Source organism: Narcine bancroftii, chromosome 13 (genome assembly GCF_036971445.1).
Source record: "Narcine bancroftii isolate sNarBan1 chromosome 13, sNarBan1.hap1, whole genome shotgun sequence".
Lineage (NCBI taxonomy): Eukaryota > Metazoa > Chordata > Chondrichthyes > Torpediniformes > Narcinidae > Narcine > Narcine bancroftii.
In genome coordinates, this window is record NC_091481.1 from 87,103,383 (window position 1) to 87,119,573 (window position 16,191).

The following is a 16,191-nucleotide window of genomic DNA, read 5'->3' on the forward strand; positions in this document are numbered from 1 at the left end:
TCGTGCATTCACGAGGCTCCAACGATTCTTGCTCAATATTATCAGCTGAGGTCCACATGGTCCTCTCTGCTGTCTCTTGGCTTTTCTGAATCCTATTCCATGTGTATGCCAGATTGGCAGCAGAAATATGTGGCATTTAGCACCTACTGTTGACACTTCAAAATGTTGGATTATATTTTAATATATAGAATTGGTCCAGAAATGCAAATGATCAATATTTAATTTGCTCTAGTTTATGAATTTTTGCTTTGCTCTGTCAATATCTGACACATGGGTTTCATGGAAACTGCTGGTACATGGAGATCGTCCCATACAATCGTTGTTTGGTTCAATAAAGCATTAAGTGCTGTACTGAACAATAATGCTATCACTACTCTGATCTACTTTAAATGGATCATCCATTTTTGGGAGTGGACTTTTTCACAATTGCCAGTCATGGCTAAAGTTATAGGAAATTTTCTGGATTTCTCCAATCATGCTTCAGAACTCAGATGTAGCAGCACGTCTAACAGGGATGTTTTTCAGGGCCACTTAAATATTTTGTTGACTGTCAGCATGTTACTGATACAAATCCACTTTATTCCAACATAAAAACAGAGCTTGTAGAAGGTGTTGTTACTTCGGTTGAGCCTGTAGTTTGCTTGGTTTTTAAAATAAGAAAATTAAAACTTAATTGACTTGACCTGAATTGGCTGAAGTGAAAATTTAGCCCAAATTTTCTCAACAATATTAATTGAGGAAACAGAGTAGCCACTCAAAATGAATGGAGATGAATTAATTACAGACGGTGTTAATTGTGATTATATGAGATAATATCTATGCTATGGAAGAATGTATAAGTAGATGAGTGAGAGTTCCAAAAATAAAAACACACAATGCAACAATCCTTTTGATGGCAATGCTCAACATACCAGAACCGTTTTGTTTGCCTTCTGAAAAATAGATTAACCAATAGGGAGTTAAATACAATTAACTATTGTATTTTTCGTACTCATCAAATCATTTAAATGTCATTGCCTTCTCACAAATGCTTTAAAAAAATCCAATCAATAATTTTAAAGCATACACACATTCTGCAGATGTTATGCGCTCAACACACATGAGAAACTCTCACCTAGAAATGCACTGAGTGCTGGAAATGTTCTTATTATTAAATTATGAAGCAAGAGCAGACCGACATTCTTTAAATAGATTATTGAACATGCATTGCAGATTTTAATTAACCAAAATAACAACTATCTGATCAAAAAAAAGTTCAAAATCAATGACATTCTTTATATTTAATGTCCAATTGTAGTTTTGGAATTCCACACTAATTGCTTTAATATTTCTCTGCCACAGAATCCTGCCCAGCTTTTCAAATATTGAATGCTTCAGAACCTTTCATTAATTTTGCAAATAGGTTCCAGAAAGAAGCTCAGATAAAAAGAGTCTGCAGATGTTGGAAAACCGGAGCAACACACAGAAATAAGATCTGTGGTTTTTCCATCAAAAATTTCACAAACCAATGGAATGCAATTGTGAGTGAGAATGCTAAACTCCCTTTCTAATACAGGCCCAAAACTTTGGCTAAACATCTTTAGCTCTAATGGACACCGCGAGACCTGTTGAATTTCTCCAGCATTTTTGTATTTTACTGCAATCACAGTGACTGCAGACTTTCGTATTTCACTCCATGATTTTGTGCGTGGTAGGAGGTGTTTAGCAAATCTTATAGAGATTTTCGAGGAGGTTATCACGAAAGTTGATGAAGGAAAGGCTGTGAATGTTGTCTACGTGGTCTTTAGTAATGCCTTTGACAGGTCCTACGTGGGAAGTTATTCGGGAAGGTTCAATCACTTGGTGAGGTAGTAAACCGCATTTGATTTTGGCTTTACGAGAGAAGCCAGAGAGTGGTGGCGCTTGATTGCCTCTCTAACTGGAGCCCTGTGATTAGTGGTGCTGGCCTATTGTTACTGAGGGAAATGGTTACTGGGAAATCATGCACTCAGCCTGACCCCTCTACATCTTTTTCTGGCCACCTCCAACTCCCACCTGTACCTAAGATGTGACTACCCACTAAAACTCCTCTCTATGATATTCTCCGAATCCTATATGCTCCTGAGTGAGAACAGCTGTCATATTTAAATAATGCTTGAAACTCTGGTTCAGATTAACTTGTGGTTAAGTAAGGTCATAAATTTAATCCCATCTAGTTGATAGCTGGAGCAGAATAACTGGAGTCAATGCTTTTCATTAGGACTGCACAAGAGGCCAGATTTCCCAATTCCTCAATGTCAATTAGTACGCCAAATTTGTCATTGTGCAGTTATTGAGGGAGATTCTAACACAATCCACGTTAGGTGTGCATTCCAAAAATATTTCTTAATTTGGAATTCCAGTTTCCTGCTGTGACTGGAATAAAGAGCTGTGTTCTCCCTGGAATACAAGATTATTTTTAGACATACAGCACATTAATAAGTCCTTCCAGCCCACGAGCCTGTGCTGCGTAATTACACCAATTCACCTACAACTCATGTACATTTTTGGAAGGTGGGTCAAATCCAGAGCACCCGGTGGAAGCCCACATGCAGACGTGGGGAGAATGTACAAACTCCTCACAGACAGTGAGGGATCTGAACCCAGGTCGCTGGAACTGAAACAGTGATGCACTAACTGCTGCTCTAACTATGCAGCCCATAAAGGTTTCTTAAATTCAAGGCTTTTTGACTTGATTTTTTTACTATTTACAAAATATAACCAAGAGGATTTTTTAAAAAAGGCTACAACTGCCCCCAAATTGGAGAAAGTTATTGACAGGAGAGAAAACTAAAGTGGCAATTTTTAAAGTTGTTTTGGAGCAGACGAAGGACAAGTTCAGCCACCAAAAATTGATTGCCTCAAGAATTTTGTGGCATGAGCAGCAGATGACAAATTGAGGTTAAGTGTTCTTGCTAGCAGCAAATAATCTTTGAGACAAAAGGCTTTCAAATCAGCAATCTTTAGAATTGCATTAATTTATAAAGAAAAAACAAAGGGATCAGATGCTGTTTTGTTGGTTTTGACCTGCACAGAATCACATGAAGAAATCAAGGTAAAACCTAAACAATTATTTACCACTTTCACGTTTGATGACTGTAGACGAGAGAAAAGTGAAAAAGAAAAAAAGGACAAAAAACGAGTTAAAAATAAAAACAATCACAGTCATTCAGTAAATAGCAATGAACAAAGTCAACTGAAGAAATTATAAACTAAAACACATTGTACAATTAAGTGACTGTCTACAAAGTTAGAAAAGAAAGTAAAAATAAAATGAAAAAAAATAGGATTTTGGGTCTTGTGATGAGAACAGCAGATCCTCCATTACAGCAATATTTCATCAAATTAATGTTTAATTACTTCTTGACTTTATTATATTTTAAAGTTTAATTTCCTCATTTCAAAACTTACCATAATGAATGGCTACTTACTGGTTCCCTCTTCTGTGACCATTCCGAGGCCTTCTGCTTTGTTCTGCCTTTCAAACGCATTGAGGTCCAGTACACTGTTCAGAAATAATTTCCACTGAGTTAAAATTCATTCAGCAAATTTATTCTTAAGGAGGCAAAACATCCCAAAGATTTTCTAATGCCCAGAACTTCACCTTCAACTTGCTCCTACTCTGGAGCCCACCGTTTTCTTTTTATTACGATGGAGATTAATGTAATACATAATAGAATAATTTAAGGCAGGTGGGATTTAAGAGGCCATATTCTTTCCCTAGTTACTCTTTTGTCCTTAATATACGTACAGTCTCTTCAGATTCTCCTTAACCTTTTCTGCCTGAGTGATCTTATTCCTCTTTCCAACTTCTCTTTTAAGTGAATTTCTGCTCAAAGGATTCAAATAAGAGTCAAAAAGTTTGATTCATATTCCCCTCTTAAGATTTGAGTGAAAAGATCCAGTGCCGTGCAAGTAATATGGCATCAGAGGTATCATACTTTCACTGTGATAGCAAGATCCTGGGAGCCCACGCATCGAAGGACCTCTCCTGGAGGTCGCACATAAAGCCAACCCTGAAATAGAACCAAGGCCTTCACTTTCTAAGAGATCCATCCCAGGCTTCAACCTCTCATCCATTGCAGACATCTGTGTGAGGCACTGCCTCAAGAAGGCAGCCAACATCATAAAGGACCCCATCATCTTCTCACTGCTCCCTTCTGACAGAAGTTACAGAAGTCGGAAGACCAGCACATTTCAAGAACATTTTTTCCTTCCTAAGGCTATCAGGCTCTTGAACATCTCCTTGTTACACTAATCAAAGTTAAATGGCACGATAAAAAGATGTCTGCATATTGAAACACCACCCTTTTTTTGCATGTTGAATTATCTTTTATATTTATTGTCTCTTTCCATACTGGAGTAATTTAATGTAACACTACTGAAGTTCTTGTTTTAACTGGCTACAGCGAGTAAGAATTTAGATGCACCTGTACATCATCCCTATGTGTACCATCCCTCCTAAACCTTGGCAGGTAATCATATCACAACAACACTACTAAAGCAGATTCTTATTTGTTACCATTCTGTGATTTGGGGACTCTTACTGTCCAAGTAGGCCGATGCATTTCCTGCGATACAGTATAGTATTTGGGATTTCCTGAGATGATGAAAGATATTATAGAAGCAAGATTTTCTTTCATCCAGATCTACATTCAATCTGAATATTTTCTTTTTTAGCAATCCCTCTCCCCAAGATACCCTTTCTCTCTTTGTCATCCACCTTGGTCCTCCTACATACCTGTTCCAGTTTCCCCTAGCCTCTAGTTACCCTGTAACTTTCCTCTTCCCATCTTTCGGCGTGGCGTGGTTAGCCTAGCGGTTGGCATAATGCTGTTAGCAGTGCCAACAACCCAGGTTCGAATCTGGTGCTTTCTATAAGTTTGTCCGTTCTCCCCATGTCTGTGTGGGTTTCCTCTGGAGGCTCTGGTTTCCTCCCACCATTCAAAATATACATGGATTGTATGCTCATTGGGGTATTTTGGGTGACATTGGCTTGAAGGCTAGAAGGGCTGTTACAGAACTACATGTCTACATTTAAAACACCTACATTTAAAATTTAAATTCTCCCTCAAAAATGCTGTTCAATGAAGATAAGTGTGCCCAACTCTTCTTTTGCTATCTTGTCCACCTGACTTGCCACCTTCAGGGAACTATGCATCTGAACCCAGGTCTCTGTTCTACAACACTTTCCAGGGATGGACCATTCATTGTACAGCAAACACCTTACCCTACTTGTCCGAATGATACGTCATGTCCTACTCCTTGGCCCGCCTTCCTAATAGATCTAGATCCTGCTGTAAACTTTTGACATCCTTCCCCAACAATCGAGGTGTCATCTGCATATTTACTAATCCTGTTACCTACATTGCCATCCAAGTCATTAATACAAATAATAAACAACAGTAAAACCAAGTAGAGACCCCTGTGACATCCCATTGGTCACTGATCTCCACTGAGAAAAACATCTTTCCATTATTAACCTCAGATGCCTTCCACTCATCCATATTTGAATCGAAGGTCAAGTTCCCTTAATCCCCAGTGACCTAACCTTCCTGATTAATCAAGGGACATTGTATATATGAACTTTAGCACAGCCTTTGACAATGTTCAAAGTGTCGCCCTTATCAATCTCTTTCATCACCTCTTCAAAGAACTATCAGATGAGTGAGCCATGATCTCCAACACAGAAATCCAGACCTCCAACAAGTCCCTGCCTGTCCAAATGAAGGTAGGCCTTGTCTCCAGAATGCCCCCAGCAATTTGGTGATCACCAACATCAAACTCACTGGCTGGAAGCTCCCTAGCTTGTCCTTGCTGTCCTTTTTAAATAAAGGCACAAGATTAACCACCCTCCAGTCTTTTGGCATTTTCCCCAAGACCAAAGATGATATGAATATCTCAGCAAGGGGGCTCTCAATTTCTTCTGATTCCCACAAGGTGCAAGGATGCACTTTGTCAGATCCTGGAGATTTATCCACATTAATATGCTCCAAGGCAGCCAAGACCTCCTTCTCCCAGGATCTCTCCACTCATTTCAATCGAGACCGATTATAAGGTGTCGTTCCTCCAATTTTCAGGTGGCCTCAATTTGACAGTACATGAGGCCTTGGCAGTCTCCAACCAGATGGTATCAATATTGACCTCCAATTTCCATTAAACGCTACCCAGGTCTCTCTCTTCCTACCTCTATTTTCCTTCCTCTAATTCCCCACCCCTTTCTCTTCCTTCCTTCTACATCAGAGAGCTATCCTTCTTAATCCTTTGCCCTTTCCTCTATCACTTCTCAGATTATTTCTCTTTTACCCTTCTCCCCTTCCCACCTCATCCCCCCATCTTTTTATTCAGGTCCCTGTCTGATTTTCAGCGCTCAAGGGTGGGCTCAGGCCCAAAACGATGGCTGTCTTTTGCTTCCTAAGGATGCTGCGTGCCCTCCTGAGTTTTTTCAGCACTTTTGTGTTTACCTCCATTCAACATCTTGATATTTTACAACATATGCCAATCCTGAAAATGCAACTCTGATTTCTGAATGAAATTTACTATTTAAAATTTAGAAATACAGCACAATAACAGGCCCTTACAGCCCGTGAACCTGTGCTGCCCCAATTACTCCCAATGAACCTACATGTATATGGAGGGTGGGAGGAAACCGGAGCACCTGGAGAAAACCCACGCAGAAACGGGGAGAGTGTGCAAACTCCTTACAGATATCGCTGGATTTAAATAATGGTCACTAGCACTGTAACAGCATTGGCAAACCGCTACACTAACTGAGCCGTTTAGTGTCACGCACGCAAGTACAATGTATGGATCGGATGCAATGAAAGTCTTACTTGCTGTTGCTCACCAAGTTTAGAAAACACACCAAGAGCAAGTGTGAATGTGAAGTTTGAAAATGCCTGAAATTGGAAAATTCAATTTTCATCCTGTTGAGTTGTGGAATATTAAGGCGGAATAGATGTTCTTCCTCTCATTTGTATTTGGAAAGAAAGGTCAGTGTGGGAATGGGAAGGGAATTTTGTTGGATCTGTGCACCCTAACCTTTTAGGCTAGCCTACCATGCAGGATTTTGTTAAAAGTCAATCTCCCTCTTCATGAATTTATATTCTGCCATTACAATACAGCGAAACATGAATCCAGCAATAGAAACGTGCCCTTTGCTCACCTCATCAATACTGAAAACTTGCAGAGTGAAATATGTAACAGTACAGAAATTAATCACATGAACTCACTCACCTGCAGGTTTGCATGAGAGCTTGCATACTTTGAAAGAAGCCAATCTCCCTTTTCTCTTTCAGATAGTCTAACATTTTCTAAACAAAGAACAGTTACTTTAAAGGAGGTAGACGACCATATTGGGCTGGAACAGTCAACCTTGTCATTTTTCATTCTTACCCACAACATGGGTTTCACATGGAAAGCCAATATTTACTGTCAACCTGAATTAAGTTCTTTATTCAATGCCTCAGTGATGTAGGCCTTCTTAACAACATTGTGCACCTGCTTTACCACCTACGATGGATTGGTCCCCGGGTTCCTCAATATTCCCAAGACTCTATCATTCACTGCGTACATCCCAGCCTCACTTAGGCTCCTAAAATTTGGCTGATTGAGAAAATGCGGATACATGGGATCCACGGTGAGTTGATAGTTTGGATAAGAATTTGGCTGGCTCATACAAGACAAATGGTGTCCAATGGTGTTTGCAGGGATTAGTGATGGGACCTCTGTTGTTCGTGATATACATAAATGACTTGAATGAAAAATTAGGTGGGTGGTTAGTAAGTTTGCAGATGATACAAAGTTGGTGGAATGTAGAGTGCTATCAAAGAAAACACAGAGATATGGGTAAAGCAATGGAGGATGGCATTTAATCTGGACAAGTGTGAGGTGTTGCACTTTGGGAGGTGAAATTAAAGGGGAATTTATACACCTAATGGGAGTGTTCTTGTAAGTATTGATGTGTGGAAGGATCTGTGGGTCCAGGTACATGGCTCATTGAAAATGGCATGACTAGATTGAGTGGCAAAGAAGGCATATGGTATCCTTGCCTTCATTGGGCAGGCATTGAGTATAAATGTAAGGAGGTCATGTTGCAGCTACATGAAACGTTGGAAAGATTGAACTTCGAATATGGTGTGCAATTCAGGATGTGGAGACTTCAATAAAGTGCTGCACATGAGGTTGCTGAACAGGATAAGAGCCTGCGGTATTACAGGAAAGGTAAGAATGTGGGTAGAAGATTGGCTGACTGGCAGGAGGCAAAGAGTGGCAATAGAGGGGGGCTTTTCTGGCTGGCTGCTGGTGTCCTGCATACGTTGTATGTAAATGATTTAGATGATGGTTCTGTAGCCAAGTTTGAGGATGATACGAAGATAGGTGGGGGAGCAGAGAGTGTTGAGGAAGCAGGGAGTCTGCAGAGGGACTTGCATAGGTTGGAGAATGGGCAAAGAAATGGTAGATGGAACACAGTGTAGGGAAGTGCATGGTCTTGCATTTTGGTAGAAGGAATAAAGGTGTAGACTATTTTCAAAATGGGGTGAGAATTCAGAGAGTGAGGTCCAAAGGGACTTAGGAGTCCTAATGCAAGATTCCCTAAATGTTAGCTTGCAGGCTAAGTCGGTAGTAAGGCAAATACAAAGCTTGCATTCATTTTGAGAAGACAACAATATAAATGTAAAGATGTAATGCTGAGGCTTTATAAGGCGATGGCCAGACCATATTTGGCATATTGTGAACCAGGAGAAGGCAGAGGATAGAGCAAATGGAGGAAAAGTTATCCAATGTGCAGTGAGTTTGTGAGGAAGGACAGGGAATGGAGGGAATATAAATATAGTCAGTAGGAGGGTTTGAAATGGGTTTATTTCTATGCAAAAGGTATTAGGAATAAGATGAACTTAAGAGTGTGAATCAGTACATGGAATCACAATGTTGTGGCCATTACAGAGACTTGGCTGAGGCAAGGACAAGATTACTAATCATGGATAGTATCACAACTGCAGAAAGGGAAGGTGTTGTGGAGAAATTGTCTACTGAATAAGTGTGGGTGGGTCAGAAACAGGAAGGGGAGCAATCACTGAATTGGGAGTAATTGGGCCAACACAAAGCACACAAGTAGCAGATTTTGTAATGGTGCAGGGCTGTTATGGAAGACTTCAACGTCCTAAATATTGACAGGCACCTCCTTTCTGCAAGAGGGATAGATGGGACAGAATTTGTCAGGTGTGTCCAAAAAGGATTCCTGTCAGTGTGTGGACAAGCCGACTTGAGAGGAGGCCCTATTAGATGTGGTACTGGGTAATGAACCAGGTCAGGTGACAGAGCTCTCAGTAGGGAAGCATTTCAGAGATGTAGAGCATCATAATGGACAAGGATAGGAATAGACCAAATGTTGAATTGGGAAAGGGTTAATTATAATGGGATTAGGCAGAAATGGGGGAGAGTGAATTGGGAACAGATGTTCTGGGGGAAGAGCATAGAAATAATGTGGAGGATGTTTAGGGACCACTGGATAGATTTCTCCCACTGAGACAGAGTAAAGAAGGTAGAATAAGAGAACCATGGTTGACAAAAGAATTGAAGCAGCTGGTTAAAAGGAAGAAGGAAGCATACATAACATTTAAGAAGCAAAAGACTGGAAGGGCTCATGAGAACTGTATGGTAGCCAGGAAGGAACTTTAGAAAGGACTCAGGAGATCTAGAAGGGGGCATGAGAAGGGCTTGGCAAGTTGCATTAAGAAAAACCCTAAGGCATTTGATGAATACATAAGAACAGAAGGATGACAAGAGTGAAGGTAGGCCACTAAAGGATAACATGTGCCTGGAGGCAGAGGAGATAGGAGAGGTCCTAAATGAATACTTAGCTTCAGTGTGTTACAAACTAACAACCCTTATAATTTTTTTTGTTTGGTACTAAAGGGACTTTGTTAGCACTAACACAGGAACAGCACTGGAAAATTCACCAGACACTGGTAAATTTAAAATAATAGTTTTAATTCTTTTTTTTTTTTTTCTTCTTTTTTTTTCTTTGGCTTGGCTTCGCGGACGAAGATTTATGGAGGGGGTAAAAAAGTCCACGTCAGCTGCAGGCTCGTTTGTGGCTGACCAGTCCGATGCGGGACAGGCAGACACGATTGCAGCGGTTGCAAGGGAAAATTGGTTGGTTGGGGTTGGGTGTTGGGTTTTTCCTCCTTTGCCTTTTGTCAGTGAGGTGGGCTCTGCGGTCTTCTTCAAAGGAGGCTGCTGCCCGCCAAACTGTGAGGCGCCAAGATGCACGCATAGGTCAACCAGTTTACCTATCTCGGCTGCACCATTTCATCAGATGCAAGGATCGACAATGAGATAGACAACAGACTCGCCAAGGCAAATAGCGCCTTTGGAAGACTACACAAAAGAGTCTGGAAAAACAACCAACTGAAAAACCTCACAAAGATAAGCGTATACAGAGCCGTTGTCATACCCACACTCCTGTTCGGCTCCGAATCATGGGTCCTCTACCGGCACCACCTACGGCTCCTAGAACGCTTCCACCAGCGTTGTCTCCGCTCCATCCTCAACATCCATTGGAGCGCTCACACCCCTAACGTCGAGGTACTCGAGATGGCAGAGGTCGACAGCATCGAGTCCACACTGCTGAAGATCCAGCTGCGCTGGATGGGTCACGTCTCCAGAATGGAGGACCATCGCCTTCCCAAGATCGTATTATATGGCGAGCTCTCCACTGGCCACCGTGACAGAGGTGCACCAAAGAAAAGGTACAAGGACTGCCTAAAGAAATCTCTTGGTGCCTGCCACATTGACCACCGCCAGTGGGCTGATAACGCCTCAAACCGTGCAATAGTTTTAATTAAACTATCAATAACATACATTTCTTACTCATCTCTAAATTTAACCCCACTATGCGCAAATGTGAAATGTTTGTAAGTGTGTGTATAATTAAAGTCCCACTCTGAAAAGTCAATTTTTAAAACTTAAGGTTCATTTTAGACTCACTTGAAGGTCTTAAATTCTCAGTTCAGAAATAATTATCTTCTTTGGCTTGGCTTGGCGGACGAAGATTTATGGAGGGGGTAAAAAGTCCACGTCAGCTGCAGGCTCGTTTGTGGCTGACAAGTCCGATGCGGGACAGGCAGACACGGTTGCAGCGGTTGCAAGGGAAAATTGGTTGGTTGGGGTTGGGTGTTGGGTTTTTCCTCCTTTGCCTTTTGTCAGTGAGGTGGGCTCTGCGGTCTTCTTCAAAGGAGGTTGCTGCCCGCCAAACTGTGAGGCGCCAAGATGCACGGTTTGAGGCGTTATCAGCCCACTGGCGGTGGTCAATGTGGCAGGCACCAAGAGATTTCTTTAGGCAGCTTTTAAACATCATATCTTCAGGCCTCTTTATTCATAATTCTTTTGATGAGATGTTTTGAGAGATATTCTTTAAACAGAAGTGACCATCTTTTGAGCCACCAATGTACCTCTTGTAAAAAGGAGAATACAATTCCTGTCTTCCCAGGATCAAATCTAGATTTTGGAATCTGTTTTCCACACGAAGAATCTTTTCAAAGAGACAGCAAATGTGGCTATTTTCTTCCACAATGAATTCATAAACCCAGACAAGGGTTAAACGAAGTGGCCACACAAAATTGGACCCACTAGAATTCTGTCCTCTTTTCCAAAGAGACAGTTAAGAGGTCCTCCTTATTTCAAAAGCCACTTATTCTGTGTTCCCTTTTTCCCAGGAGTAACACACAACAGCACCTATTTTGATGACTGTAACTCAATCTTGTCTTTCACAAGATTCCAACCCCCGTGTGTTACATGGTTTTGACTTCTGTACTCTCCAAACTGAACTGTTCCAAAAAATGTCCGAATTCGATAATCTAGTTTTCCAAATCATGTGACAGCTACATCAACAAGGTTAGTCCCAATTCTTGGAAACCATATGACTATCAGTTTTATTTCTACCATAACAATCTCTGACCTCATCTCTGTTTAAGAGGCTTAAGTGGTTTTGTTTAAAAACAGATGGCTTCCTCAGCAGTTCTTTTTGAGTAGTTAGATATTTCAGTTTTTAATAAAGCAAACACTCCATTGTTCTTGAATAATTAAGAACCACTTCAGATCCATTAGCTGTCTTGCCAAGATGCTGCCACTCAGAGAATGAAATCTCTTCTGAGTTAAATAGTTCTTTGTAAATCTGCTGTGACCTGTGTGTGACCCTGTACCAACCCACAGCTTACTAAGAATATGTATACAATATTTTAAGTCTATAATTTATTTTACTAAGACATTTTTTGTAAGAAATATAACTTAACTTTAACCTAAATATTACTATTAACATAGATCCATAACATGTGTTTACCAGAGAGAGGGAACTTGGTCAATGTGAGGTAATTATCAGACAACCTTATGTGCTGGAACATGTTGAAATTAAGAATGAGGAAGTGCTGGATCTTTCTTTAAAAACATTAGGAAGGATACATCCCCGGGACTAGACAAGACATACCCCAGGTTACTTCAGGAAGAGAGGGAAGAGATTGCTGGAGCTTTGGCAATTATCTTTGCATCCTCCTTGACCACAGGGGAGATACCAGAGGATTGGAGAATGGCAAATGTCATCCCTTTGTGAATCCTGTGAATTATAGACTTATGAGCCTTGCTGTTTGTCAGTGGTGGGCAAACTACTGCAGAGGCATTTTTGGGTCAGGATTTACAAGCATTTAGAGAAGTATAGTCTTCTCAGGGAGAAACAGCATGGCTTTGTGAGGGGTAGGACGTGCCTCATGAGCCTGATGAGGAAGTAACACAATAAATTGATGAAGGATGGGCAGTAGATGTGGTGTATATGGATTTTAGTAAGGAATTTGACAAGGCCCCCCATGGCAGACTCATTCTGACCATCATGAGGCATGTCAGGTGCAAGTAGCAGTTTTACTTTAATTTGAGCATCATGTTCAGCACAGACTTCTGGGCTGAAGGGTCTGTTCCTTTGCTGTACTGTTCCATGGTCAATGTTTTTAAATGCATCGTTTGTCTAGATTCAACCCCATCTGCCAGGTTTCTATCCATATAACCAACACATTGATTCTCTCTGCAGTCTAAGACTATTTTCCACACGATTAACAACTCCACCAACTTTTGTATCATCTCTGAACTGCCTGATCATGGATCCCACATTCACATTCAATTCATTAGTATATGTTGCAAACAGCACAAGTCCCAGCCCCAATTCTTATAGGATGCCACTAGTTGCCAAAATCTCCTTCTACTATCATACACTGTCTTCTGTTGGCAAATTGTTTGCATCCAGTTTGCCAATTTGCTCTGAATCCCAGGGGCCCTAATCTTTCAAATCAGTCTCCCATGTGGGACCTTGTTCAAGGAAGTATTTTCTAAAGGTAACATAGATCACATCACTCCTCAACCTCAGCAGATTTGGAAACGACCTGGGGTTTTATGATAATTCAGTTTCCTTATTAATCCCAGAGTTACTTAATTGGTTGAATTTGAATTGCCCAGGTGCCAAAATGGAATTTGAAATCTGAATTATTTTATTTGTGGATTATTAAGTTGGTCTCAATTACAACCCAGTCATTTTGCTGTTTTGCAGAGAATACTGTTTTGTTGGTTGAACTTGTACATGATAAACAAACTTGAACTTCCACTATACTATCACAGCCCATATATATTGTAAATTATTCTCATATAACTGTTGGACATTTATGATAATACAATGTAAAATATTGCAATAATGCAGCAATAATAAGAGAATTTTCTACCTGTTGAACCTGACAGTTACCGCCATTCAGAATGGAAATACCAAGTTTTAGAGTTGAGGAAACCATCGTACCAGGCTCTCCTGAGAAATGGAGCAAAAAAAAATTGGCAAGTTATCCAAAAGTATTAAACCAAAAGTGAAGGGACTGCTTCTATTCCTTAACAATTTGACCATCACGTTCCAAGTTTTATTTATTTTTTGTTCTAAATCTCCTGGCTCATTGGACTTCCATTATATTGATATATTCTTCATGAATCAATGATGTGTAAAAGAAGGTGCTTAAAATTCACTGGCCTAAAGTTTTGAGCAAAGTATACGTGGTATTCCATGACAGGCAGAAAGGATAAATATATGACATGGTGTTGTCTGTGGAGGAAATATGAATTCCTTGCCCGTCCTGCATGTGTTTATTGTGGGTGGTCATGTGTCCTCCCCATCTGAAACTTATTTGGAAGTCACATCACCTGTCAGTCAAGGTTGGACTCCAGCCACTAATTAGTGCACACCTTGCCGTTGGCCAATTCAAATCACTCAGCGTCACTATTGGGTAGACACACAGATTAACACTGTATTTAGCACCAGCACAGAGCATATTTCTCTCTGCTTTATGGTCTGAGCCCCGTATACCACTCCATGCCAGGTCACTACTGTGGACGTCACTTGGAAGGGTCATGAGTAGGGAGTGCACTACTCCGAGGCTGAGCTGTAGAATTACTATAGACTAATACTTGCAGTAGACCCATCGCTCCCAATGATCAGGGGTCTGGGAGGGTGTGTGTACCCCTGTATATAGTGTGCAATAGAGCCGCCTCCCAACATCAGGGGTCAGGGAGGGTGTGATGCGAATTTCTGCATCATCTGTGTGAATTAGTAATTGTGTACTGTTGTGATTTTCCCACACTTTTATAAATAGTGCGCATGTGTTTTATCCCCTTTATAATTTTCCCGTACTCTTCTATAAATTGTGTGTTAATAAAAGTTACAAGCCATTGCAAACCCTTGTGTCCAGACCTGTCTCTCTGTGAACCATCCGAACCTGATGCTCTTTCTCAACACAACACATGGATGTCCACTCTTTGCAAACAAGGGCAATCAAATGACACTGAATTTCCCTAAGGCAAATATAAAAGCAGTGGTATTTCTGTAAATTTCTTGAGCTAATTATGGGTACATTTATTGAAACCAAATATATTTAATGTCTGTAAATGCGGGGGAATTGCTTACCTTCCTTTGAAGAGGTTGGAGGAATCCATCTTTTAATTATTGCTGTCCCTGAGTTTCTGATCCTGATTCCATCTGCTTCCTTCCTCAAGTTCACAGACTATTCAAGTAACTGGACTTGCATGATCTATCTCAAGTTATTGTTCAGAAGGTATTTAATTCTTTAGAGTTCTTATGGTTACTTGGCGGGGCAGTCTCGGTGGGCTAAATAGCTTATTTCAGCTCCTATGTCCTCTGGTATGCAAAACCAGGGAAAGGATTGCGCTCCTTTTTCTGATATTGACATTACAAAAAGTGGAGAAGATGCTTCCAGTAGTGGGAGAGTCTAGGCCCAGAGGGCACAGCCTCAGAATAAAAGGATATCTCTTAAGAACAGAGATGAGGAGAAATTTCAGCCAGAGGGTAGAGTTTCAGTGGAATTCATTGCCACAGATGGCTTTGGGAGCCGTCGTTGGGAGTTTAAAGCAGAGACTAATAGGTTTTTGATTAGTGAGGGCATCAAAGGTTATGGGGGAAAAGGTAGAGAATGAGGTTGAGAGAAAAAAAATTCATCAGCCATGATTCGAATACAGAGTAGACTCAATAGGCTTAATGGCCAAATTCTGCTCCCATGCCTTAATGTGAAAAAATAGCCATTCATACCCTTGCATGCACTAATCATCTGCAGAACCATCTCAGCAGATCCACGGCTGTGCAATCTGGATTGTTGGTACAGAAGCCTTTGTTTCTCCATCTCCTTTTCCTTAGAAAATAAAAAACATTGTACTTTTCATAATCTGAGAGACTCACAAAAATACTTTGCAAATGAATAACGGCGAAAACATAACACCCCATTTGACACAGCAAGCTATCACAAAAGGCGTATGGTAATTCTAGGAAGCCTGCCATGTAATGGAGTTGTCTTGAGCTCCAGGCAACAGAAATTTTGTTAACAAAATGTGGTGACCTACAGAGTAGTTTCTGCAATTTTTATTTGGGATCCTACAGCATCAGAAATGTTCACTCATGAGAAATGGAAGGATTTTCATTAACCTGTGTGTGGCTCATGGACAACATGGGCAACAGCACAAGTTAAAAATATTCTATGCTCACTTCGAAAAGGGAGGCAGCAGGGACTACGACAAGAGTTATCTCACCCGTGGTCACTGCTGCTGAAGGCAGGGTGACCTTCCAGTGGATGAAACCAGGGAAAA

The 16,191-nt window shown here is 40.8% G+C and overlaps 1 protein-coding gene across 11 annotated transcripts in view; it reads right to left on the reverse strand.

Moving 5' to 3' along the window:
• LOC138748799 (ryanodine receptor 1-like) overlaps window positions 1-16,191 on the reverse strand; it is a 394,433-nt gene that overhangs the window by 69,594 nt on the left and 308,648 nt on the right. For 4 of the 11 annotated variants that reach the window (XM_069909555.1, XM_069909553.1, XM_069909552.1 and 1 more), the window contains 6 exons: window positions 15,641-15,740; window positions 13,779-13,858; window positions 7,255-7,331; window positions 3,450-3,523; window positions 3,097-3,114; window positions 912-932 (listed from right to left, as the gene is read on the reverse strand). In XM_069909555.1, the coding sequence (XP_069765656.1) occupies window positions 912-932; window positions 3,097-3,114; window positions 3,450-3,523; window positions 7,255-7,331; window positions 13,779-13,858; window positions 15,641-15,740 (370 nt within the window). The remainder of the gene's footprint in view (window positions 1-911; window positions 933-3,096; window positions 3,115-3,449; window positions 3,524-7,254; window positions 7,332-13,778; window positions 13,859-15,640; window positions 15,741-16,191) is intronic. The other 7 variants (XM_069909562.1, XM_069909558.1, XM_069909556.1 and 4 more) reach the window with 2 other exon arrangements.